The 24,807-nt window shown below is 53.2% G+C and overlaps 1 protein-coding gene across 2 annotated transcripts; it reads left to right on the top strand.

Moving 5' to 3' along the window:
• On the top strand, positions 1-23,150 carry DPEP1 (dipeptidase 1). Of its 2 annotated transcripts, none has more exons than XM_023558034.2 (11): positions 1-134; positions 16,737-16,889; positions 20,205-20,337; positions 20,583-20,715; positions 21,041-21,191; positions 21,316-21,385; positions 21,746-21,922; positions 22,155-22,239; positions 22,329-22,404; positions 22,572-22,707; positions 22,781-23,150. In XM_023558034.2, the coding sequence occupies exons 2-11, from the start codon at positions 16,786-16,788 to the stop codon at positions 22,943-22,945; spliced, it is 1,230 nt and encodes a 409-aa protein (XP_023413802.1). In that variant the 5' UTR covers positions 1-134; positions 16,737-16,785; the 3' UTR covers positions 22,946-23,150. The 2 variants fall into 2 exon arrangements, with proteins under 2 accessions (XP_023413802.1, XP_023413801.1); XM_023558033.2 differs by having other exon boundaries at positions 16,497-16,889.
• Positions 23,151-24,807: the final 1,657 nt, after the last annotated feature.

The following is a 24,807-nucleotide window of genomic DNA, read 5'->3' as shown; positions in this document are numbered from 1 at the left end:
AGCCTGGGAGGAGAGGCAGGTGGCTGGGGTGGGGCGACCAGCAGCTGTGAGTCCTGAAGAGGAGGGCCAGGCTGGGGACAAAGCCACAACACAGAGGCCACGGTGAATGGACAGGTTCGCGCTGCTGGGGAGTGGTGAGTGGACAGGGTCTGAGCTGCTGTGGTAGAGAGGGGAAGGGGCCCAGAGCGGTGTGCCTGGCAGCTCAGGCTTAGCAAAGGGAAATGTGAGGTGTGCACGCCCCATGGAATTCTAGAAGGTGAGGAAGTGTGGTCTGTCCTGCAGTACCAGATGGGGAACCATGGCTTGCAGCATGTCCTGGCTCAGAGCCCTCCCTGGAAGCCCGTGGGCCTCTCCCTTCCACATCTGCTCCTGGAGTCATCCCCTAGACCTCATGCTGTACCCTCTTTTTCTAGAAACTTCTTCCCTTCAGGCTTCAGTTAACTTGTCCGTCCTCCAGGAAGCACTCCCTGAGCCCCACATCCACCTGTTCTGAAATATTCTGTTTATGTGTCTGCCACTTCCCCAGCTGAGAGCAGGGCCTTGCCATCCTGCCCTGGCTGTACCCCCACTGAGTGGACAGAATGCATGGAATGAATGAGTAAATGGATAGGTGGTGGGTGGATGGGTGGATGAGTAGATGAAAACCTGAATGCCCTGCCCCCTCTCAGCAGTGTGACAAGGGTGGCAGGGCTGTCCTGGTTCTCAGTGACAGCTCAGAGTGTCCTGTTCTCTCCTCTGGAGGCACCAGACCAACCTGCAACAGTAACTTCACAGCAGTGTCCACATACACTCAGGGCAGGGTCTTTGTACCGAATACAAAGAAATTTCTCTAACTTTATCTTTCACCCACCCATGTGAGTAACAAGATGCTCTAGAGTGTAAGGCATGCTGGTCCCCAACCTTGGGGCACCTGGAAGGATTTGGGACAGAGGCTGCTTCCCTTAGTCTCCGTTTCCAGAACTGCCTGGGTCTTGTGGCCCAGGAGGAGCCCTCCTGGTCACTCCTGAGGGGCTGCTTCATGGCCACCGGCCTTAATCCCATGGCACCCGCGCCTGCCTTCCAGGCCTTGAGGGTGCATTAGGCACCTCTCCTCCTTCCCAACAAGAGACAGGGCATGACTAAGTAAAGTTAAAACATAGTAAAAAATTACCCAGGTAATGTGGCATCCAGGGTGAGGTGACCCCTGCCCACATGCTGGCCAGCAAGCCACTTCTAGAGGGCAGGGCCTGGTGGGACACGGCCACCAGAGGGCAGCAGCCACAGACCCAGTGGGTGGACCTCAGGAGATGCGGGGGACTGGCTCCCCATGGGGGTGCTTGGGGGCACCTCCCCACGAGGTGCAGAACCCGAGGACAGTGGGCCGTTCTGAGAGGGTCTGGGTCCCCCTCTGCCCAGGACCCTGCCCCCACCCCCTAGTGGCTGGTCTGACCCCTCTGAGTGCCTGCCCAGTCCAGCCCCTGGCCCGTGTCTCAAGACAAGCCCCTAAACATGAACAATTCAGGTTCCCAAAGCCTTTTATACGTTTGTCTCTTGCACCTGAAGTGCCCACGACGGGCACCAGTCTCCCTCTTTTATTCCAGCAAGCCCCGTACGGAGGCCCCACCCTGCCCACCTTCGTGCCAGATCACTGACCCCACCCAGTGGGTGTGTCTTGGGTCCCTGTCACCGAGGCAGGCACTGGAGCTGTAACGAAGAGGGCATTACTTCGACCTCGGGGCCTTGGGGTCAGGACAGGAATCTGCTGACGAGCAGACGCTGATGCCAGCAGAGATGCCAGCCAGCCAGGGTGGAGGGTTCTGCCCGGACTGCAGGGAGATGGCACTCTGCCAGGGTCGTGTCCATCTCGATGCTTTGTCTGTGCTCGCATGTGCCCAGAAAGTGTCAGAAGGACACGTGGGGGTCTGGCCGCCAAGATGGGCTTTTACCATTATTCTTGTGCTGTTCTTCACTATTAGGATGCATTCCTTAGGACACGCGTGTGTTAACCCAGTTTGGGTTGTTTTTTTTAAGCATTCCAGATAATTGGTGTGCTGGTGAAGCTCAGGCTTGTCCCAGGTGATGGGGTTCTAGTCCTGGCCCCCACCTAACTTCATCTGTGTAATGGGAACAGTGATGGGCTTACTAGGTGTGCTGTGAGGTTGAGGGGGTCCATGCTGAGCCATGGGTGCTGGGACCCATCTCTGGCCTTCAGAAGGTCCTCCCCAGGGCCCTGGGCAAATGAAATCAAGGGCTCTTTGTTCAAAAATTGGGGAAAAGTGCCATTGAAAGTACTAAGATATAAACCCTTTTCCTTTCTTTGCTAGTCTGTCCCTTTTTGTGATATTTTTCTATTTACTATTTAATGTCATTCTAAGTAAAGAAAAATTAAAAATCTAAATGACTAGTGTGAATTCTAAGGTCCCTGAGTGGTGCAAAGACTTTGGGCTTGATTGCTAACCTAAAGTTCAGTGGTTCAAACCCACCCAGCGGTTCCTAGGAAGAAAAGTCCTGGCGATCTGCTTTCGTTATGATTACAGCCAAGAAAACCCTATGGAGCAGTTCTACTCTGTAATTTATGGGGCCACCATGACTTGGAACTGACTTGGCGGTGACCACCACCAAGCCTGAATTCTACCATTCATGTTTATATCGTGTGATGCCAGTTTTAAGTCCAAATAGGAGACCATTTAACATGTACACAGATTTCCCAGAATTGCACTCTCAGTATTTCGTAGCTCCTTTGTGATTACATGTTTCAGTCTCATCAGAACACTGGGAAGGCAGCACAACACTGTTATTTCACCCCTGGATAAACGCAGCACTCCCCACCATAATGATGGGCATGAAAGGACTGGAAGAATAGGAACTAGGCTTGCCCCTTTCCCGTCCCTTCAGCGTGCACGATTGGCTAACCCAGGGGAGGAACAGGGGCAGAAAGGCCTTGATGGTCCTTGGTTGTCCATGTGTCTTGGAGCACAATTGCCTTTTCTGCATTCACAGTGAGATCTAGTGGGAAGGGAAAGCAGGGCCTTGGCTCACTCAGGTGTAGACGGAGGCTGCTCTCCCCTACCTCGCTGAGCCCCACGGGAATCTGTGCTCCTGCAGGTATAGATGTGATGGCAGACACCTGTGTTTTGAGCAGCTCCTCTGCTTACACATGCCATCAATTGTCCCATCAGACTCTACTTACAAGATACGTATTCAAAGACAGGAAGATAACTGCAGCCTTTCCAGTGGACCCAGGGCTTCTCCTTGAACAAGCAGGGTGGCCACACCAGGACAAGGCGAGGCTGGGGGCGTCTCTCAGGACCCCTGCCCCTCTTGGGAGCTTGGGCCTCGTGGCCAGACTGGGGAAGCGCTAGGCTGTGCCTGTTGGAGGTGAGCTAAGCTGTCACTGTGGGCTGGTCCTCTCCTTCTCTAGGGGTTGAGCTGAACTCGGCTCACTGCAAGCATTCCGTCTGTTAATCTTATCTCTGATATTGCCCTTTGGCGGAATTTTAGGAAGAGCCAAAATTCTGAAACAGGAAGTGTGCGGCTGGACTCCCCCTACCCTGGTTGGCCTCTTCCTCGCTCCCTTTCCCTTCTCCCCTTGGACTTTGACCCCTTCAGAGGCAGGGGTGCCTGAAGCCTGCAGTGGGATGATTTCATCCCAGAGATCCCCCCATGAACGGAGGACTAAGGGCAGGTAGGGGGCTCTGAGGTGCCCAGCATTGGCCAGAGCCCCAGGGCCCCCCCAGGGCATGGGGTACTCTTTTAGGGGGCAGGGACCCCCATGCCCCCCAGCACTGTGTGTGAAGGGGATGGGCGTGTAGGGAGGGGGTGTGAGCACCTGCTTGAACTCCTCAGGGGTTTGTTTCTTTTCCTATTTTAATTATGCACATGCTAAAAATTTCAGATGGTACACAAAGTTCAAACATTTAAACTAGAAATCACCCTCCCCACACCTGGTCCTTCTCCAGAAGGTCGGTACCAATAATAGAGCCAGCTCTCCCCTCCCTAAATGCTGGTCTCACCAGGGGAGCCCCCTTCTGTGTGTGATACTCCCTGACTCAGAGCCCAGCGGTGAATGTCTGATCTCTGCTCTTAGAACACTCCCACCCCCAGAGCCAGCTAGAAGGTGGGACTGGGGAGTCAGTCCTGTGCCCCGAGGCCTGCCAACCCCCATCCCTGACCCCGGGCCTAGGGGCCTTGCCCGGTCTCCTTCCAAGCCATCCATCCCGCCCCTCCCTGCTGGTCCACAGACCTGTGGCCTTGGCCAGTCCCTCCCTCCCCTTCCCTTCTTGGGCTATAAACTAAGTTCAGTGCCTGCAGGCTGGGTGAGGCGGAGCCTCCAGGAGTCTCCATTCTCCCTCAGAGCCCCCAGACCTGCCTTGAACCCTAAATGTGGGAGTCCCCAGCACCCCCCCCGCCCCGTATCCCCTTCTCCCCAGCCCTGGAATGCCCCCCCCCCCGCTATAAACAGGTGACTGTGCCTGTGGGAGGGAAAGGCTCCCACAGGGACAGAGACTGGTAGGGGGAATGGGACAGGGAAGGGAATGGGGGGAGGGGCTGGGGAGTTGGGAGGGGAAGGAATGGGTGAGGGGATGACGGGAACAGGATAGGGAAGTGGACAGGGACCAGGACCCAGGACAGGACGTGCCCTTCCCTCCCTCCTTTGGAGCAGAGCCCATGTCTAGCCCTCTGAGGCTGTGCTCCTGCCTGCCTGGGGTTTTGCTGGAGGAGCTGAGCCCCCCTCCCCATCCTGTCCCCCACCGGAACCTCAGCTATTTCAGGGCCACTTGGAGTAGCTCAGCTGCCTGCCCTCAGCCAGGCCCCCAGACAGACCCCTGATTGCGAAAATCCTCATAGCCTGCCAGGGGACATTCCGATTCAAGATTTCTTTGATTCTTGTGGTAGGCTTGGAATGGGAGGCGGGGGATTAACCCCTTTACAGATGAGGAAACTGAGGCCAGGAGGCTGAGCAACTACTGAGCCCCCCACCTCATTCCTGCATCGGGGCACCCTAGGTTACACCCGCCCCAGGGATGAGGGCAGGAGGGCAGGGGCAGGGGAAGGAGAGCGCACCTGCAGATGAAACTCCATCCATCCTCAGTGAGAGGTCTGTGGTTGCCTCCAGAACACTCCCGCAGCCCCAGAGCTGGGCCCCTCCCACCTCACTGAGCCCCGCCAGCTGATGCCGGTGGCACTACTTGAGATGGAGTCCTCATGTTCTGGCCCAGGGACCCCAACCCTGCCTACCACATCCCCGTCCTGGCCTGCCCTGGGCCCCAGGTACAGCCTGGAAGGCATAGGAAACCCCCAGACACCCTGGGGCCTGCAGCATCTGATAAGCCTTAGTGAGGCTGTGCATCTGTGGAGACATGTGTAAGGCATTAGCCCCTCGTCCTTGGCGTGCCTTGTGAGGGCCCCTGGGAATTTCTTTTTTTAAGAGGTGACTTTTTTGTACATGAGGGAAGCTGGCTGGAGACCTCAGGGGAGGGATCGAACTTGAGGAGAACAGAAACAAAGCCTCCAGCGTCAGAGGCTTGGACTGGAAACAGAGGCAGGCAGCTCCAGGCGGGGGGTGGGAGGCAGAGCTGCAGTTCCAGCAGAAAGGGACCTGAAGCCAGGACTCAGCCACCCCCTCTCTTCTTCCTGCTCGTTGTGAGTCTTGGGGAGCTGGGGTGCCGGGTGTGGTGAACTCTGGGACCAGGACTGGCTGAGGGCCAGGGCTATAATGAGGTACAGAAGTGCCTCCTGCCTCCCCCACTGTTGCCAGTCCATCACACAGCACAGTTTGTTAGGAACCGTCATAAGTGAGGTTCCTCACAGGGCACTCGCAGTCATTGTGCCCTGCTGTATGGCCAGTGTGGGTGAGGCGGGAAGACGCACAGGGCCATCAGCTATGGTCACACAGTGAGCTTGTCCTGGCCCAGGGCCATGGGGGCTTGGAGACAAGAGGAACCTGAAAGAGGGTCCTGGGTGTGTGTGTTCATGATGGAGAGAAGGACATCATGAAGACCCGGTAGAGTAAGGGTTGTTCTGGTCACTGTGTCTGGAGTATGGAGGGTGGGAGGGCTGTGAGATGAGGCTGGAGACCCTCCATGCGAGGCTGAGGGGCCAGGATCTCATGGGGCATGGAGGGGGAGTCTCTGGGGGATGCTGAGCTGGGGAAACATGGTGACAAAAGTGACCAGCCACTGTGTACACAGTGAGTCGTGGGGACAGAGTGGAGAAGATGATCAGTGGTGCAGTCATCTGGGGAGAGTGGAGGGGTCTGGGCAGGACAAGGAAGGAGATGGAGGCGCCTTAGCCTGGGGCTGGCCAGATGTGGGGGAGGGGGAGGCTCCCTGCCCTGTGGCCCAGGGCATTGGGGTGCAGAGGTGTCATTTGATGATGACCCTGGGGAGTAAGGTTTTGGGGGGCTGAAATGGGGGGAGTGGCCTCAGTGTTGGGCCTGAGGATACTCCAGTAAATACATCCAGCTGGACACCAGGGGCTGGAGCCTGGGAGAGTGGCCAGAGCTGCACCAGGGTTCTCCCAGAGAGGGGACAGAGTGACCAGGGGGGACTGGGGATCCGCCTGGGGCTCATCTCCATGTACCCCATTCACTTCTTCCACACGGTCTACTGTAGGGCCCACTTGTGCTGCTGCCAGACTCTACGGGGTCAGAGGGAGCCAGGTTCCAGGAACCAGCAATGGGTGGGGGTGGGTGGGCATAATGACAGAGTGCTCGCTCACCTGTGCTAAGTGCAGGCGGATGGCTGAACCTGTACATGTGTGTCCATGTACATCTGTCTGTATGAGTGTGTGTGTCCATGTGCTTCTGTCTGTGTCCGAGTGTGTGTCCATGTGCTTCTGTGTCTAAGTGTGTGTGTCCATGTTGTTCCATCTGTGTCTGAGTGTGTGTGTCCATGTGCTTCTATCTGTGTCTGAGTGTGTGTGTCCACATTGGTCCATCTGTGTCTGAGTGTGTGTGTCCATGTGCTTCTATCTGTGTCTGAGTGTGTGTGTCCACATTGGTCCATCTGTGTCTGAGTGTGTGTGTCCATGTGCTTCTATCTGTGTCCGAGTGTGTGTATCCATGTGCTTCTATCTGTGTCCAAGTGTGTGTGTCCATGTTCCATCTGTGTCTGAGTGTGTGTGTCCATGTGCTTCTGTGTCTGAGTGTGTGTGTCCATGTGGTGCCATCTCTGAGTGTGCATGTGTGTCCATGTGCTTCTGTGTCCGAGTGTATGTGTCCATGTTCCATCTGTCTGAGTGTGTGTCCATGTGCTTCTGTGTCTGAGTGTGTGTATCCATGTGCCTTTATCTGTGTCTGAGTGTGTGTATCCATGTGCTTCTATCTGTGTCCGAGTGTGTGTGTCCATGTTCCATCTGTGTCTGAGTGTGTGTGTCCATGTGCTTCTGTGTCTGAGTGTGTGTGTCCATGTGGTGCCATCTCTGAGTGTGCATGTGTGTCCATGTGCTTCTATCTGTGTCCGAGTGTATGTGTCCATGTTCCATCTGTCTGAGTGTGTGTCCATGTGCTTCTGTGTCTGAGTGTGTGTATCCATGTGCCTTTATCTGTGTCTGAGTGTGTGTATCCATGTGCTTCTATCTGTGTCCGAGTGTGTGTGTCCATGTTCCATCTGTGTCTGAGTGTGTGTGTCCATGTGCTTCTGTGTCTGAGTGTGTGTCCATGTGCTTCTGTGTCTGTGTGTGTGTCCATGTTGTTCCATCTGTGTCTGAGTGTGTGTCCATGTGCCTCTATGTGTCTGAGTGTGTGTGTCCATGCGCTTCTGTGTCTGAATGTGTGTGTCCATGTTGTTCTATCTGTGTCTGAGTGTGTGTATCCATGTGCTTCTATCTGTGTCCGAGTGTGTGTGTCCATGTTCCATCTGTGTCTGAGTGTGTGTGTCCATGTGGTGCCATCTCTGAGTGTGCATGTGTGTCCATGTGCTTCTATCTGTGTCCAAGTGTGTGTGTCCATGTTCCATCTGTGTCTGAGTGTGTGTGTCCATGTGCTTCTGTGTCTGTGTGTGTGTCCATGTGCTTCTGTGTCTGAGTGTGCATGTGTCTATGTGCTTCTGTGTCTGAGTGTGTGCATCCATGTTGTTCCATCTGTGTCTGAGTGTGTGTGTCCATTTGCTTCTGTGTTCGAGTATGTGTCCATGTGCTTACACTGTGTGCTCATGTGCGTGTCTCTGTGTGTGCACGTCGGTTATTGAAATGTGTGCTTGCTTATCACATGTGGAAAAATAAGTCTGTGTGTTTTTGTGTGTATGTGCACACAGGTTTCATGCACAGATTTTGGGATGTGTCTGGGTATTCTTGTCTGTGGCGGCTCATGTGCGCATGTGTGAGTGTGAGGGATACGAGTGTCATACGTGCCTACTTATACAGGAAAGAAATGTCCCAGCTCATTTAAGGGACATGAAGGATGGATGCCAAGCCCAGCAACCAGAACAAGAGGAAGAAATGGAAGTTAAAAACAATAACACTGGGAGAATTCTCCCACAGCTTCTGTGTCTACCCCACGGCTTTCAGGTCAGGTGCCAGAGCACATGCACCTGCCTCCTCTTCTTGCCTGAAGGCCCATGAACATAGACCCTGAGAGGAAAGGAATAGAGAGTATCTCCGCAGAGCTGGGGAGGGAAGGCATCAGGGGGATCAGCCCGTTTCTGGGGGTAAGAAACTGGATGAAGAGGCTGCTGATAAGGGCAGTGAGGTGCCCCCAGCAGGAATATCTGTGGAGGGGGCTACAGTAGGGGGCCATCTGGCCAGCAGAATTCAGAGGGTCACACTCAGACACTGCAGGCGAGATAGAGGGTGAAAGTGAGGAAGGTGGCTGGGGGTGTGCGGCACCCACCTGCCCACTGACACAGACCCAGATCCCAGCTGCCCACTGCAGGTGGAAGACGTCAGAAGCTTTTTCCCCCTGACATCCCCAAAGAAGAGAGAGAGTGGGAACCAGGGTAGCCATTGTCGTGCTAGGGGCACATTCAGACACCAAGAGTCCATCTTAATGGTTGGCCCCCGCTTGCTCCACATCTAAGCCAGCCTTACTCTTGCTTCCTACTCAAATATGAAATACCAAGCTGGGTGAGGAAAGCCTAAAAACCAGGGCAAAAGGCCCAGATAAACAGCGGAAAAAATGAATCCTAGGACACAGATTATTATTCGGTAAACAGGAGAAAACAAAACAAAAGCTCTAACTGGTATCAGACCACGCTGCTTCCATAACAAGAACAGGATGCCAGGGAAGAAGGATAAAAGCCACAAAAACGTAAGAAACGGCTCTTGGGAATGAAATATATAATTCCTGGAAGGAAACACAAAATAAAAGTCCTGGGAGACAAAATTGAGAAAACCTCCGAGTGCGTGGAATAAAAGCACAAGAAAATCTAAAATGTGAGAAAGAAAAAAGAAAAACACAAGAAGGACTAACCAAGGAAGTCCAACATCTGATCAACAGTAGCACCAAGGAAGGGAGAACCAAAATAAAAAACAAACCCCAAAACCAAACCTGTTGCTGTCGAGTTGATTCCAGCTCATAGTGACCCCATAGGACAGAGTAGAATTGCCCCACAGGGTTTCCAAGACTGTAAACCTTTACGGAAGTAGGCTGTCACATCTGATTTACACAGAGTGGCAGGTAGGTTTGAACCACCCACCGTTTGGTTCACAGCTGAGTGCTTAACCACGGTGCCACCAGGGCTCCTATTAGGAAGGGAGAAGAGAAAAGAAATAGGAGGGGGAGATGGAATAGAAAATGCCCTGAACCAAAGGAAGAATTGGTGTTCCAATTAGGGCACCTCCAGAGTGTGGAGCTAGTTGAATGAAAAAAGAAGTCTCAAATTAAGGCAGCTCATTGACAAATTACAGAGCTCCAGGGAAAAGACTTCATCCTTGAGTCTTCCCAAGCTCATGAAGATTGTAGAGGGAACAAGCAGGTTGCTTCAGAGAATTAAGCGTCGAACATCAACAGCATGGTGTTGAGCCTCAAGTTCTGACGGAAATGGTTGTAGCATTTATTCTGTGTGTCCACCAGTACAAAGACACACTCAGACACTCGAGGACTCAGAGTTCACTTCCCACACACCACTGTTAGAAAACGATTTGAGAACACGTTCTAACGAAACAGGAGCAAAACCTTTTTAGGAGGAAGACCTGAAGTGCAGACATTAAGTGGGAGCCATCGACTCCAGGTAGGGAGCCGTGAGGGGAGGGTGTTCAGTGTGCCCAGAGAGAGCAGCATGCAGAGGGGTCAGGGGCCATCAGTACAATTCAGAACTTGGAAGGTTGTGAGGATATGATCAAGGCACTCAGTAGAAGAAAAAAGAAAAAAAGAATGGTAATCAGGAACTCCAGGAGCAAAATAAAACTGTATGAAGAAGGTAGATTTAAGCATGACTGTTTTTTTTTCAGAGTCCCTGGGTAGTGCAAATGGTTAACATACTCAGTTAATAACCAAAAGGTTGGAGGTTTCAGTCCACCCAGAGGTGACTCAGAAGAAAGGCCTGGCAATCTACATCTAAAAAATCAGCCATTGACAACCCACTGGAGCACAGTTCTACTTTGACACACTTGGAATCGCTGTGAATTGAAGTGCCTTGATCCGCAGGGTACGGTTCTCAGTGGTTTACACCTTTGGTGTCCCAACAATAAGTAGGACGAGGATATCTATTTTACAGATGAAGAAACTGAGGCTGAGGAGCTTGACAGGCTCACACCACTCACAAGTGGTGGAGGTGAGATGGAGACATGAGCTGTCTGGCCTTAAAGCCCACTGTGGCCTCATACCCACAGATCACACACGAGTCAAACTGAGTCAGGCATGATGTTGAGTCCCATAAGGATATAAAAGGAGTCCAGTCTGGCCTCAGGCTACACTTGGTGTCACGCTCCCATGTCGCCATCTTGAAGTTCTTTACAATGTTTGCACAGGCTTGAGGACACTGTGGCCAGCCTTGAATGGCCCCTTTGGGTGGCACACCAGGGAGAGTGGTTGCGGCCACTGCTTCAGTCCTGGAGGTGTCATCCTTGCCACTAACTTGGAAGATCCACCTGAGGCTGAAGTTACAAAGCAGGATGCAAACGTGCCCAGGTGAGTCCAGGGCCATGGGGGCCACAAGGCAAAGGGCAATCTGGAGCACTGACCCTGTCCTTATTTAAAATGTTGATGCGTTGTTCATCTTGGATTTTTACATCGATTCTGATTTTTTAGAATGTTGCATTATAATATGATTTATCTTGATGACTAAGGTTTTTTTTTGTGCCCTTTTAGATATTGTGCTTTAGATAAGCATCTTGTTCACCTCATCCTCCTCATCCCTGGAGTAGATGATGTTAAAGTGGACACTCATCTGTCCGAGGCTGGGGATACGGGTTCAAGGGTGTTACCTCAAGTTGCAGAAATGGAAGGACTAGGCTCCTGACGTAACTGTATTGAGAAATGGGAGCTGGGGCGGTTTGAGGGAGCTGAATTCTTATCAATTCTCCTAAAAGGGAGTCAGTCGAGATGTGCAAAGTTGACAATGAAGGAAGAGCCATGTGGGCCCGTTATTTTGTGACCTGCATAATCAGAAAACAGGCCATGACAGAGGCTGCCCACCAGGGTGGGAGTGGGTTATAAGTCCTTTCCTGTGGGGTGTTTAAACCAATGAAGTACTACAGAGGAATGCCAAACCCGTTGCCATCGAGTCAATTCTGACACATGGCAACCCTATAGGACAGAGTAGAACAGCCCCATAGGGTTTCCAAGGAGTGGCTGGTGGATTTGAATTGCTGACCTTTTGGTTAGCAGCCTGAGCTCTTAACCACTGCACCACCAGGGTTCCTACAAGGAATGCCAGAGAACAAAAATGTTTTTTTAACAACTAAAGTAAATAAGTTCTGAGTCTGAAAATTGAAAGCAGGGCAAAATTAAATGCCAGGCAGGTTCAGGGAAAAAGGTCATCACCTTGGCCCTCCTGAGTAAGGGTCAAGGCACAAAGAGGAAACTCCCCCATCTTCCAGACACAGAGAAGCCACGGTGTTTACAAAGGTGAGCGCATCAGATGTGGGAATGCCATGTGTCAGCAGGGGGAGGCTGGGAGACAGAGGAAGGTGCCGCCAAGGCTGCTCCATGCAGGAGCAAAAGAGCTGCAGTGACTTGGACAGGACAAAAGTGATGCAGAGAAGTGAAGATTAAGTCAAAACAAATATCTCAGCACAGAGAACAACAAGATGCCTGAGAAGCAGAGAATCTAGAAAAATGTAGTCACATGTAAGAGAATGTTGGTGGCTTGTCAAGAATGATCCTGGAAGCATTAAGGATGATGCTGAAAAAGGAAGACAGGTTTAAGCAGGAATTAAAATGTGAGGGAAAAAGCCAGCAAAATAATGATGAAAGAAGAGGTGGGGGAGAAAAGCACCTTGAAGAACACAGTAAAAGCAAGAGACAGGAGAAGATGAAACATCGCCATAGTGCAGGAAACCGTGAACTTAAAATAAGTGAGAAAACATAAGACTAAGAAGTATCCGTTATCATAACACATGCCTTGGCTTAAGTTATCATATTTAGAGACAAAGATGCTCAGATCGGGGTAAGAAATAAAATGGTAAAGTGGGTGATTTAAAACAACAGATGTTTATTCTTATAGTTATGAAGACGAGAAGTCTGAAATCAAACATCAACAGGGTTGCTCCTCTGGAGTCTCCAGGGCAGGATCTTTTCTGTCCTCTCGGCTTCTGGTGGCTCCAGATGTTCCTTGGATTGTGGCCATATCCCTCCAATCTCTGCCTCAGTCTTCACGTGGCCGCCCCCCTGTGTGGGTTTCTGCCTGTGTCTCTTATAAGGACATCAGTCACATTGGATTAGGACCCACCCTTCTCCAGGATGACCTCATGTTAACTATATCTTCAAAGACATTATTTACAAAGAAGGTCACAGTCATAAGTTCAAGGGTTAGGACTTCAACCTATCTTTCTGGGGACATACTTCAACTATAGCATATGCTCTTAAAAAAAAAAAAAAAAGCCAAAAGGTGAAAACAACCAAAACGTCCATCAACCGATGAATGGATAAATTGTGGTATATACATACAATGGAATATTATGCACCTGGAAAGAGAAATGAAGTCCTGATGCATGCCACAACATGGATGAACTTTGAAAACATTATGCTGAGTGAAATAAGTCAGTATGATATCGCTTATATGAAATAAGCAAATATATAGAAACCAAAGAAACCCTGGTGGCGTAGTGGTTAAGTGCTCCAGCTACTAACCAAGAGGTCAGCAGTTCAAATCTGCCAGGCGCTCCTTGGAAACTCTATGGGGCAGTTTTACTCTGTCCTGCAGGGTCGCTATGAGTCGGAATCGACTTGATGGCAGTGGGTTTGGTTTTTTTTTGGTATAGAAACCAAAGATTATTAGGGGCTAGGGGGTGGGAAGGAGGGGAAAAGGGGAATTTTTGTTTGGGGACATTGAGTTTATGTTAATGGTGGTGGAATGTTTTAGTTGAGGATAGCTATAATGGTGTCGTTAGGTGCCATCGAGTCGATTCCAACTCATAACGACCTATGTACAACAGAACGAGACACTGCCCATTCCTACGCCATCCTCACAATCATCGCTATGCTTGAGCCTATCATTTCATTGAGGGTCTTCCTCTCTTTCACTGACCCGCGACTTTACCAAGCATGATGTCCTTCTCCAGTGACTGGTCCCTGCTGATAATGTGTCCAAAGTACGTAAGATGAAGTCTTGCCATCCTCGATTCTAAGGGAAGTTCTGGCTGTACTTCTTTCTTCCAAGACAGACCGGTTTATTTTCTGGCTGTCCATGGTATACCGAATATTCTTTGCCAACATCATAATTCAAAGGCATCAATTCCTCTTTGGTCTTCCTTGTTCATTGTCCGGCTTTCGCATATGTATGAGGCAATGGAAAATATCATGGTTTTGGTCAGGCATATTTTAGTCTTCAAAGTGAGAGCTTTGCTTTTTTAAACACTTTTAAGAGGTCTTTTGCAACAGATCTTCCCAATGCAGCGCATCGTTTGATTTCTTAACTGCTGCTTCCATGGATTGTGGATCCAAGTAAAATGAAATCCTTCATAACTTTAATTTTTCTCCATTTATCATGATGTTGGTTATTGGCCCAGTTATGAAGATTTTTGTTTTTTTTTAATGTCGAGGTATAATCCTTACCGAAGGCTGTAGTCTTTGCTCTTCATCAGTAAGTGCTTCAAGTCCTCTTCACTTTCTGCAAGCAAGGTTGTGTCATCTGCACATCACAGGTTGTTAATGAGTCTTCCTCCAATTCTGATACCCCGTTCTTTTCATATAGTCCAGCTTCTCAGATTATTTGCTCAGCACACAGAGTGAATAATTGTGGTGAAAGTATACGACCCTGATGCATACCTTTCCTCATTTTAAAGCACAAGGTATCCCCCTGTTCTGTTCAAATGACTGTCTCTTGGTATGTGCACAGCTTCGTCATGAGCACAATTAAGTGTTCTGGAATTCCCATTCTTCGCAATGTTATCCGTAATTTGTTATGATCCACACAGTTGAATGTCTTTTGCAGTCAATAAAACACAGGTAAACATCTCTCTGGTATTCTCTGCTTTCAGCCAGGATCCATCTGACATCAGCAATGATATCCCTTGTTCCATGTCCTTTTCTGAATCCAGCTTGAATTTCTGACAGTTCCCAGTCGTACTGCTGCAACCGTTTTTGAATGATCTTCAGCAAAATTTTACTTGTGTGTGATATTAAAGACTTTGTTAGATAATTTCTGAATTCTGTTGCATCACCTTTCTTTGGAATGGGCACAAATATGGATCTCTTCCAGTCAGTTGGTGAGGTAGCTATCTTTCAAATTTCTTGGCATACAGAAGACCACTTCTAGCATTGCATCCATTTGTTGAAACATCTCGCTTGGTATTCTGTCAATTCTTGGAGCCTTGTTTTTCACCAATACCTACTGTACAACTTGGACTTCTTCCTTCAATACCTTTGGTTCTTGATCATACGCTACCTGCTGATATGGTTGTACATCAACCAGTTCTTTTTGGTATAGTGATTTTGTGTATTCTTTCCATCTTCTTTTGATGCTTCCCGAGTGGTTCAATATTTTTCCCATAGAGTCCTCCACTTGAGGCTTTAACTTTTTCTTCAGTTGTTTCAGCTTGAGAAATGCTGAGTGTGTTCTTCCATGTTGGTTTTCTAACTCCAGGTCTGTACACGTCATTATAATACTTTGTCTTCTCGAGCTGCCCTTTGAAATCTTCTGTTCAGCTCTTTTACATCATCATTTTTTCCATTTGCTTCAGCTGCTCTACGTTCAAAAGCAAGTTTCAGAGTCTCTTCTGACATCCGTTTTGGTCTTTTCATTCTCTCCTGTCTTTTCAATGACCTTTTGCTTTCTTCACTTACGATAATGGTGGCACAACGTGAAAAAGCAGTCAACGTCACTGAGTTTTAAATGCAGAAGTTGCTGTGTTGGTGGATGTTTTGGTGTGTATGTTTTCACCACAATAAAAAAGAGAAAAAACAAAAACAACCCCAAAACAAAAAGACAAAAAATGTTGAAAGTAAATAGAAAGAAAAATATAAATGAGGCAAACATTAATGGAAGGCGAGCAGATGTGGCCGTATCTATGTTAGATAAAATAGATTTCACTGTGAGAAGTATCAGTACAGGACGGTCTTGTTGTGAAGAAGGCAGGTCCTCCAAGATGCATCCCACCGTGGCCTCAGCATGGCTGAGCCCAGTGAAGCCAGCACATGGCTTCTTCAAGGGCAGGCTAACAGTGCGCTGCAGCCTGGGCGCCGGGAGTTGGGGGGGGGGCGGTACAAGAGAAGGGCTAAGCGCGCTGTGACTCCAGTCCCTACAGAGAACAAACCATCACCCTCTTACCTGGGAAGCTCCTCAAGCCCTGCTGTGCAGACACTTGAGCCCTCCTGGGTGGGACTCAGATGTGCCTAAGGGATGTGAGGGTGGGTAGAAGGAGGGGACAGTAGAGAGAAGTAGGTCAAAGACCCCCATGCTGGGGTCCAGTCCTCCCAGCAGCCCTTTTGAGATACCATTCCTACAGGCAGAGAATCAGGCTCAGAAGCCGTAACACAGCTAATGGCCCAGAGCTGGACTGGGATAGGACTTCCCCTCCCAGAAATGGGGAGTGGGTCAGGGGAACTCAGGGCCCCTGTCCCAGGGGGGTGAAGGACAGGGTACTTGGGGGTGTCTGCACGACCCAGTGGTCATAGAACCCAGAAGGCCTAAGCTGTGAGTCTGTGTAGGGATGCCAGCTGTCACTAGAACTTCCCGAATCTCTTACTGGCCTCCCAGCCAGGCCCTCCAACTCTCCCTCACTCCAGCTGTGGCTGAAGCCTGTTTCTGGCATGGCTGACATGGAGGTTCAGGTTGCTGGCCTGGCACAGACCAGGCCCAGGGTTCACTGGTCTGGACACAGCCTGGACATGGGGTCCTGGAAGCCCCCATGCAGGGAGTGTGCCACAACCCACACCTTAGGGTCCTTTAATGACATGGGGTCCTTCTTTGTTTTAGGGCTTCTCCCCCCAGGTCAGGACCAGGCCTTTACTACGCCTCCACCTATCCTGGCAGCTGCGCCCGGCTCTCCAGATTCAATCTTCCCAGCCCCCTCATCCAGCTGACAGCTGGTTACTCATTGAACTCAGTGTGAAGGGAGAGGCCAGCGGTAATCGTCTCGGCCAAAGTGCCTTTGTAATCACCTTCCCAGCACCAGTGTGGCTCCTTACAATCCTGATCTGGCTCTTGTGCGCACAGGCAGCCAGGTGGACAGGCTCTGAGCTGTGGTGGACGCAGGCAGGACGCAATGTGGAGCGGCTGGTGGCTGTGGCCCCTGGTGGCTGTCTGCACTGCTGACATATTCCGGGATCAAGCAGAGAGGATCATGCAAGACACACCCGTCATCGATGGGTAAGTGCTGTCCAAGCCATGTTTCCTGACACGCTGTCTCTACCAGGACTCAGCTTCCCAGTTGTGACAGGGGCCTACCTTTCGGGCTTCAGTTTTTCATGGGGTCTGTCAAGTCCCCAAAGCTTCAGCAAACAGGGGTCTGCTGGAAACAGGGCAGGAAAGCAGCTAGAAGCCTCAGTGCTTGGACAGGAGCGAGCTCCTGGCCCCATCTGCACCCCTGGGTCAGGGTCCCTGGCTCCAGTGGGTGTGGGGACAGGGACTCTAGGGCTTGGCTGGGTTTGCCTCGAACTGGACAAGGATTCCTCCCTGAGCCTCCGTTTCCTCCCTGGGAGCTGCAGATGATATGGCATGCTGCAGGCTTGGGAAGGCCCCTCTGGGGTGGCCCCGCCTCGCCCCGCAGCATCCTCCCCCTACCCATCTTCAGGGCCTGCCCCAGCCTCAGTGCCAGGATAACTCCTGCCTACCTCGAGGTCTCCATGCTGCCAAGCATGCCCGCCCCACCACCTCCGACATCATGAACATTTCACACTTCAAATGCACCAAACCAAGCTCCTCTATCACCTCCTCCCCCATCTGCCCTCAAGGTCTCTGTGCCCCTGTGGAGGTCCCACCCTCGGCTGTTCAGGCCAAAACTCTGACAACGTTGTCCTCTCCGATGCTACAGCTAGTCCACCTAGGCGCCCATCCCTCCACCCTCACAGGGTTCCAAGCCCTGCCTTCCTCCCCACCCCACTCCTGGTCCAAGCCAGCACCATTTCACAGGGCCCCTGCGCCGGCTGGGGACACTCACTGCCTCCCTCATCCCCTGGGAGGGCTCTTCCAGCTTTCAACCCCCGTCTCCATAAGGGATGTGCTGGGGTGGAAGTCAGCTTAGCATCAAGACCTTTCCTAGCAGCCCCTATAAACATCAGGCCCACCAGGGTTGGAAGGTTCAACCAACGCTGCAGTTTTATTACTTGGCAGACCCCCACCCTTCCAGTTTGGTTGGAGGGCAAAGCTCTGTAAGAAAGCAGGAGCTGATGGCCCTGTGAGATCCTCAGGGAAGGGGCCACCCCTAGAAGAGGAGGCCAGTTTCCTTCCTCCTCCTGGAGTCCCTCCTACTCCCCTGCCTCCTCCCCTCTGGGGACCACAAAGCCTGGGCAGGCCCCATGGGTGCCCCTGAAGTCCCTGCTCCAGAAGGAAAGGTCTGGGCCTCCCAGGGCCGCTAGGGCAGTCGGGAAAATCAGCTGCAGAGCAGAAGTGGGAGAATCTCTTCATGCCAGGGGCCCTGGGGTCAGTTGGGCACAGGGAGGGAGTCTGAGTTCAGATGCTGGGGGCGGCCCGGAGGCCCCAGGAGGAGTAAGATGGCTGGAAAGCCCAAAGATCTCGGAGCTCAGAGGCTGAGATTTGGAGCTACAGAATTGCCCAAAGAGCTAGAATGCCAAGGCTAGCCTGAAAGAACTAAAACCAACCTAACAGGTGGATCAGCCAGTATCAGCTACCCTTGCAGGTCCCAAAAAACCAAACCCATTGCCCGAGTCAATTCCAACTCATAGTGACCCTATAGGACACAGCAGAACTGCCCCATATGGTTCCCAAGGAGTGGTTGGTTGGTGGATTCAAAGTGTCCACCTTTTGGTTAGCAGCCAAGCTCTTAACCACTGCACCACCAGGGCTTTGTCTTAGTGAGATCCAAATAACAAGAGAAGCCCAGGGGCCATCCTGGCACTGTGCTCCATAGTGCCAGGGTCTCGGACATGGCCACCATTCCTCATGGTTCAAGATGGCTGCACCAGCTCCGGCCATCACATCCTCATGCCAGTCAGAAGAGACAATGAAGGGCCAAAGGTGGAGCAACAGCTGTCTTTCAATGGCAGTTTTTGGGAACTGTCACAGGACAGAACTTAGTAACTTGGTCACACTCAGCTACAAGGAAAGTTGAGGAGGGTCTTTATTCTAAGTGGTCATGTGCCTTGCTAAAAATAGGGAGGTAGTCATCAGTTGCCCACAAATAACTGGTTGCAGTGTGGCTTGCTGTTTTTCTAGCACTTTCCAATCCTCTCTGAATCCTGACTCACCCCTCTGAGTAGGTCCCACAACGCCAACAGAGGCACAGACAGGCCAAATCATGGCCCCAGACCCCTTTGTTCCAGACTGCAGTATAGACCATGGGTTTCCAGCAAGGGGGTGTACGTCCCTCTGAGAGACCTGAGGCTCCCCCTGCTCCACTGCCATTTGGGCGAGGAGTAGAGAGAGAATGAGGGCAGAGGTTCCTCCCTCATGGTGTAGCTTCTGGGGTACCCACCCTATCCCTGGAGGGTGGGGACAGGTTTCCCAGACAAGGGGCCTTGTGGCCTTGGGCCAAAGGAGTAAAGTTCCCTCTACAGAGCCATGGCTCCACCCACCGCTGTAATGAGGTAGTGACCTCACAGGGTCTCTGACCCATAAGGAGGCCTGGAGCACGATGTTCACTCACTTGCCCACCATCCTGAGCAAGGCACTGGAGGCACTGGGGGACACAGCCCTGTCCCCGCTCACATGAATCAAGTTCAACCATTAAGGTGCTTTACTACCCAGCAGATGCCTTCCAGGAGTGCTGAGAGGCTTTGGGATCAAGGAGGTGAAGGGTGGGCGGATGGCGAGCAGGGGCGGGGTTGCAGGCACACTGTACTCAGGGATGTGGAAGGCCTCCTTTCCCTTCTCCTCCTCCCCCTTCCTCCCCTCTCTCCCCCACTTCTCTCACCTCCTAAGGGAACCTCAGTGCCTCGGAAATGCACAAGGATCTGCCTGAAAGGGAGAGCAGGGCTCTCCCCAGGAATAGTGAATCTGATGGAAAATCCCCTCTGGGGCAGCACAGGCATCTGGGGAGCCAGGGAGGCCGGGGTGGGGCTGCCAGGACTCCAAAGGCGGGCCAGACTCTCCCTTCCCCAGCCCCCTCCCAGCAAGGAAGATTGTACTTTTATCTCCTCATTGTAAAAACTGTCAGACCCGTGGGCCACAGAAGAGAGCGTGGTGGCCCAGTGCCCGTGCCCAACCTATCCTGCCCATTGAGGTTGCTTCAGCTCAGCCCCTGGCCCCCAGCACTGAGGCCTCCCCACTTAGGCTCTTTTGGCTCCGGATTACCTGACTGGGGCGGGGCTCAGTACAGCAAGCTCCTTGTGGGCAGCAGCCATGGAGTAAAAGCCGGTGGCCAGGGCTTTAGTCCTGAGCCCAGCGGGAAGCAGGAAGAGGGGCAGCCTGCTGTGGGGAGCACAGAGGCAGGGCTCCTGGGACCCTGCAAGCCCTGGGTATAAGCTGCTGCCCTGACCCCACTCCGGTTTGTTCACGGCCCTTCAGGCACAACGACCTGCCCTGGCAGCTGCTGAAAAACTTCAACAACCAACTGCAGGATGAGAGAGCAGACCTGAACACTCTGGCCAGCACGCACACCAACATCCCCAAGCTGAGGGCTGGCTTTGTGGGTGGCCAGGTATGCCCTGCCCTACCTACCTCCAGGGTCCACCAGTCCCCTCCCTTGGCCCTGGCTAAGGTGCAGCCCCCGCCTTGGTTGCAGCATACCTCCTGAACCATGCCTGCCACAGGCCCTTGGAGGAGGACTCTGATACCCACATGGGCTGGTGGGGAAGGCGCCCCACGGAGGAGAGAACTGAGACACTATATGCACATGGGGGAGAGCCAGGGGCTGCTCCTAGCTCCCCTCTCCCCCCCTACCAGTTCTGGTCTGCGTACACTCCGTGTGACACCCAAAACAAAGACACCGTGAAGAGGACGCTAGAGCAGATAGATGTCATCCATCGGATGTGCCAGTTGTACCCGGAGGCCTTCATGTGCGTCACCAACAGCTCAGGTGGGGTCCCAGGCGTGGACCCTGCCCGGTCTGCCTGAGGGTCCTGGGCCTGGACCCCACTCCACTCGAGCCCTGGGCTTAGAACTCCACTTGTCCAAGGGTCTCTGGCCCGATCCACACAAGAATGCTAGGCCTGGACACCCCCCCCCAGGGTCCCCAGGCCTGGATCCCCGCCCAACGGTCCCAGGTCCCCCACCCTGCCTGAGAGTCCTGGGCCCCTCACACTGCCCAGGAGTCTCAGGGCCCTCGCCCCTTTCAAGGGTCCTCAAGCTGCCCTGCCCAGCTCTGAAGCCCAAAAGTGTCCCCCAACCTCGGTCTCCTACAGGCATCCGGCAGGCCTTCCAGGAGAAGAAGGTGGCCAGTCTCATTGGCGTGGAGGGAGGCCACTCCATCGATAGCAGCCTGGGTGTCTTGAGGACGCTGTATCACTTGGGCATGCGCTACCTGACCCTCACTCACAACTGCAACACGCCCTGGTGAGTGGGCCACCTTGCAGGCAGGTGGGCCCCCTGCCTACCAGTCCTTGCCTCCTAGGAGTCCCGGGCCCATGCCGTGTCTGCCAGGGGGGGCAGCGGCAACACCACTCCACTTTGTTCCCAGGGCCGACAACTGGCTGGTGGACACAGGAACGGATGATGCCCAGAGCCAAGGTCTGTCACCTTTTGGGAAGGTGCGTAAGGGGGAACAAGGAGCTGGTGAGAGGGGCAAGGACTGGGGCCACCCTCAGAGAAGGCAGCGGGCAGGGAGTTGGCCGTTGTTAGCTGAGCAACCCGGGAATAATGGAAACCGTAATTTTCCCATCTGTAAAAAAGAGCCGAAGTTGCCACCCTTGGGGGGAGGATGTATTCGGTTGGAACACCCTGGTCATTGAAATGCTAAAGGAGGTGGAATTGGATGAGCCCCAGTGACACCCAAACTCAGTCACTCAAGGGTCAGTGCCTGGTGTGGTGGGGACCTCTCCCTCCACACCACCCTGCTAGACCCAGAATGCCTGGGCTGGGCTCTCTGGACCCTGAGCTGTCTCCCACAGGTGGTACTGAAGGAAATGAACCGCCTGGGCATCATGGTTGACCTGGCCCACGTGTCCGTGGCCACCATGTGGGCTGTCCTCAACCACTCGTCGGCTCCCGTCATCTTCAGCCACTCCTCGTCCTATACAATATGTCAACACCGGCGCAATGTGCCTGACGACGTGCTGCAGCGGGTGGTAAGTAGCCGCCCAGGGACTGGGATGGCATTGCGGGGGAGTGGGGAACAGGGGGGTGAAGGGTGTGGCTAGGGAAGATGGGGATGGTGGACAAGGGCTAGGGGAGGGCCTGGGGGATGAGGGATGGGGATGGGGGATAGGAATGGGGAACAAAGATAGGGATGGGGAAGGGGAGCCAGGGACAGGGCCTGGCCTCTCGCCCTGAAAGTGAGTCTCCCCATGGCTGGCACAGAAGCAGACGGGCAGCTTGGTGATGGTGAACTTCTACAATGACTACGTGTCCTGCAAAGACAAGGCCAACCTCTCTCAAGTAGCAGGTGGGTGATGGGCATGTGGCCCATGGCCAAGTGGGGGCAAAGGGCCAGGTGGGGGCCCAGACCCACACCTGCCTGCCTCTCCCCGGCAGACCACCTGGACCACATCAAGAAGGTGGCAGGTGCCGAAGCAGTGGGCTTCGGTGGGGACTTCGATGGTGTTACGAGGTGAGGGGCTGAGGCCCGTGTCTGTAGCCAAGGTTCATCCCCTGCAATGTGTCCTAGTCCAAAGGGGTTGGAAGGGCCCCAGGACACCCATGCTGCTGCTCACCCACCTACCTCCGTGGGCTGGGGTGGTGGGTGCCACCTCAGGCCTGCCCTCTGCCCTTGCACAGGCTGCCTACTGGCCTGGAGGACGTCTCCAAGTACCCAGACCTGGTTGCCGAGCTGTTGAGGAGGAACTGGACAGAGACAGAGGTCAGGGGTGCCTTGGCCAACAACCTGTTGAGGGTCTTTGAAGCAGTGGAGCAGGTGAGGCCGCACCTCCTATGCACACCTGCCCCTCCCATCAGCAGGCAGGTGAGCACCCCATATCTGTCCCCAGGTGAGCCATCACACACAAAAACCTGAGGAGGAGCCCATTGAACTGGACGAGCTGGAAGGTTCCTGCAGGACCCAGTATGGCTACTCAGCTGCCCCTGGCGTCCATCAAAAGTGGGGGATCCTGCTGGCTGCCCTCGCCCCCTTCCTGCTCAGCTGGTGCCAGTAACTGAGGCCCTGGGGACCGGAAACTGCCCGCGGGGTCCTGGAGCTGATGCTGGTTGATCTGGGGGCCTGAGACCCCGTGGCCCCACTCCCCACCCATGAGGCTGGCTTCCCCAAGCTCAGGATGCTGGATGCGTGGGACCCTCAATAAAGGCACTGCCCCTTTAAGTCCTGAGGGTGTGTGTCATCAGTGCCTGCCCTGAGCAGGGAGGGAGGGCTCCTGAACCACCCTGGGCAAGGCATAAGAAGATGGCCCCTGGCTGGATGCCTGCCCCAGGAATCCCCTTCTGGTCTTGGAAGGTCAGGGCCAGAGGGCTCAGGGAGCCTGAAAAGGTGCTTCACAAAGACTCTGTTTAGGATCTCAGTGTTCCAACTTCAGCTGCAACCTCCCCACGGGCAAGTGTGGTTGCATGCATACACACCCCTAAATACACATGCCAACACTCATACACATACCCATATACATAAGGGCACTTGCACTCACATACACAAACGCATGTTCACACATACGCACAGGTACTCACATGTATACGCGCACACGAGTACGTATACCCACATACACATGTGCACATAGATACTCATATATATACACGTGTGCACATACACCCGTCTGTCGTGGCTCAGTAGACCTGGGAGGCTGGGGCCCAGGAACGTGATTTGCAGAACTGCCCTCCCTGGTCACCTCAGGCCTCACTGACAAAGGGCTAGCTGCTCCCTGGTCACCCTGGGTCTGTCCAGTGGGCCCTGCACATGCACAAGTCTCCCCGCAATTGCCCCATGCTGGGTACCTGGCCTTGTGCCCTTCCCCATTGTCCCACAGATGTTTCTGGATGAACAACGCAGGGTGGGGGGCAGGGACAGAAAGGGAAGGACGGGCCCCACGTTAAGTCCCAACCCATATATCCTCCCTTCCCCAGCCTGGGACAGGTCAGTGCAGAGCCAGCAAAAACACCTGCCTACAAGTGCAATTTGCATTCTCGACTGTCAGCCCATCACAGGCCACGGAACGCAGCCATGAGGGTCCCTGTAGTGAGGAATGACTGGCCATGTAGCCTCCTGTAACTGGGCCTCTGACCTGACTTCACTGGGAGGTGTGCAGAGGGGTTAGTAGGGGACAGAAACACACGGCTGCCTGGGAAGACAGAACAGGCTTGTGGGGGCATGCCAGCCTCCCGGGGTCCACAGCCTGCCTCCTCCCAGACAGCCCTGTCCCTGGGTGCTCTAAAGCAACGAGAATGGACATTTGTGAGCAACTGCTGGTCACTTCGGACCTGCTGTCAAAGGGAAATGCAAGTAAGGGTTCCTGCTCCAAGTCTAGATGACCCCATTCAACCCCGGACTGTCGGGGCTGAGATGGCGAGGAGTCCCCTAGTGGGCAGCACAGTCATGACATCCAACCTTACTAACTAGAACGGGTTGTTATTCCTAGGGGTGGGGGCAGGGGGAGAAATCCCTGAAATGCCCAGACAGGTCACGTCCCAAGAACACTTCAAGTTCTGGGAAGTTCCTCCTGCAACAGTGCTCATTCATCCCCTCTGCCAACCTCGGAGAAAAACAGAAAACGGCTGAGCTGTTCTAAAACACCCCTCACCCGAGGGGAGGAAGGGCACTCATTTGAGGCCCGGGGGTCTGAGAGGCTGTGCGAAGGCAGGGACAGGCCCCAAGCCCATCCCTCAGCTGGCTTCAAGAGGGGGCCGACCGGCAGCCCTGTCTTCACCTTGAGCTGTGGGCAGCATGGGGATAGTCTGGAAGGGCCTGCCTTGGTTTTGGCTGAGAGGCACCGACACCCCGGAGCACTGAGCACCCAGATCCTGGCTTGCACACCATCCTCGGTAAGGAGTGGGCTCCCTGGAGAAGCACTGATTC

This window comes from Loxodonta africana, chromosome 21 (assembly GCF_030014295.1).
Source record: "Loxodonta africana isolate mLoxAfr1 chromosome 21, mLoxAfr1.hap2, whole genome shotgun sequence".
Classification (NCBI taxonomy): Eukaryota; Metazoa; Chordata; class Mammalia; order Proboscidea; family Elephantidae; genus Loxodonta; species Loxodonta africana.
Note: the sequence above shows the minus strand (reverse complement) of the source record. Positions and strands in the feature narration are given on the sequence as shown.

Bases quoted from the DNA above. Each gene is read 5' to 3' on its own strand.
- DPEP1 (XM_023558034.2), top strand. From the start codon at position 16,786: ATGTGGAGCGGCTGGTGGCTGTGGCCCCTGGTGGCTGTCTGCACTGCT. The intron at 20,716-21,040 runs GTGGGGTCCCAG...GGTCTCCTACAG, and splicing joins GTGCGTCACCAACAGCTCAG to GCATCCGGCAGGCCTTCCAG. The intron at 21,386-21,745 runs GTGCGTAAGGGG...TGTCTCCCACAG, and splicing joins GTCTGTCACCTTTTGGGAAG to GTGGTACTGAAGGAAATGAA.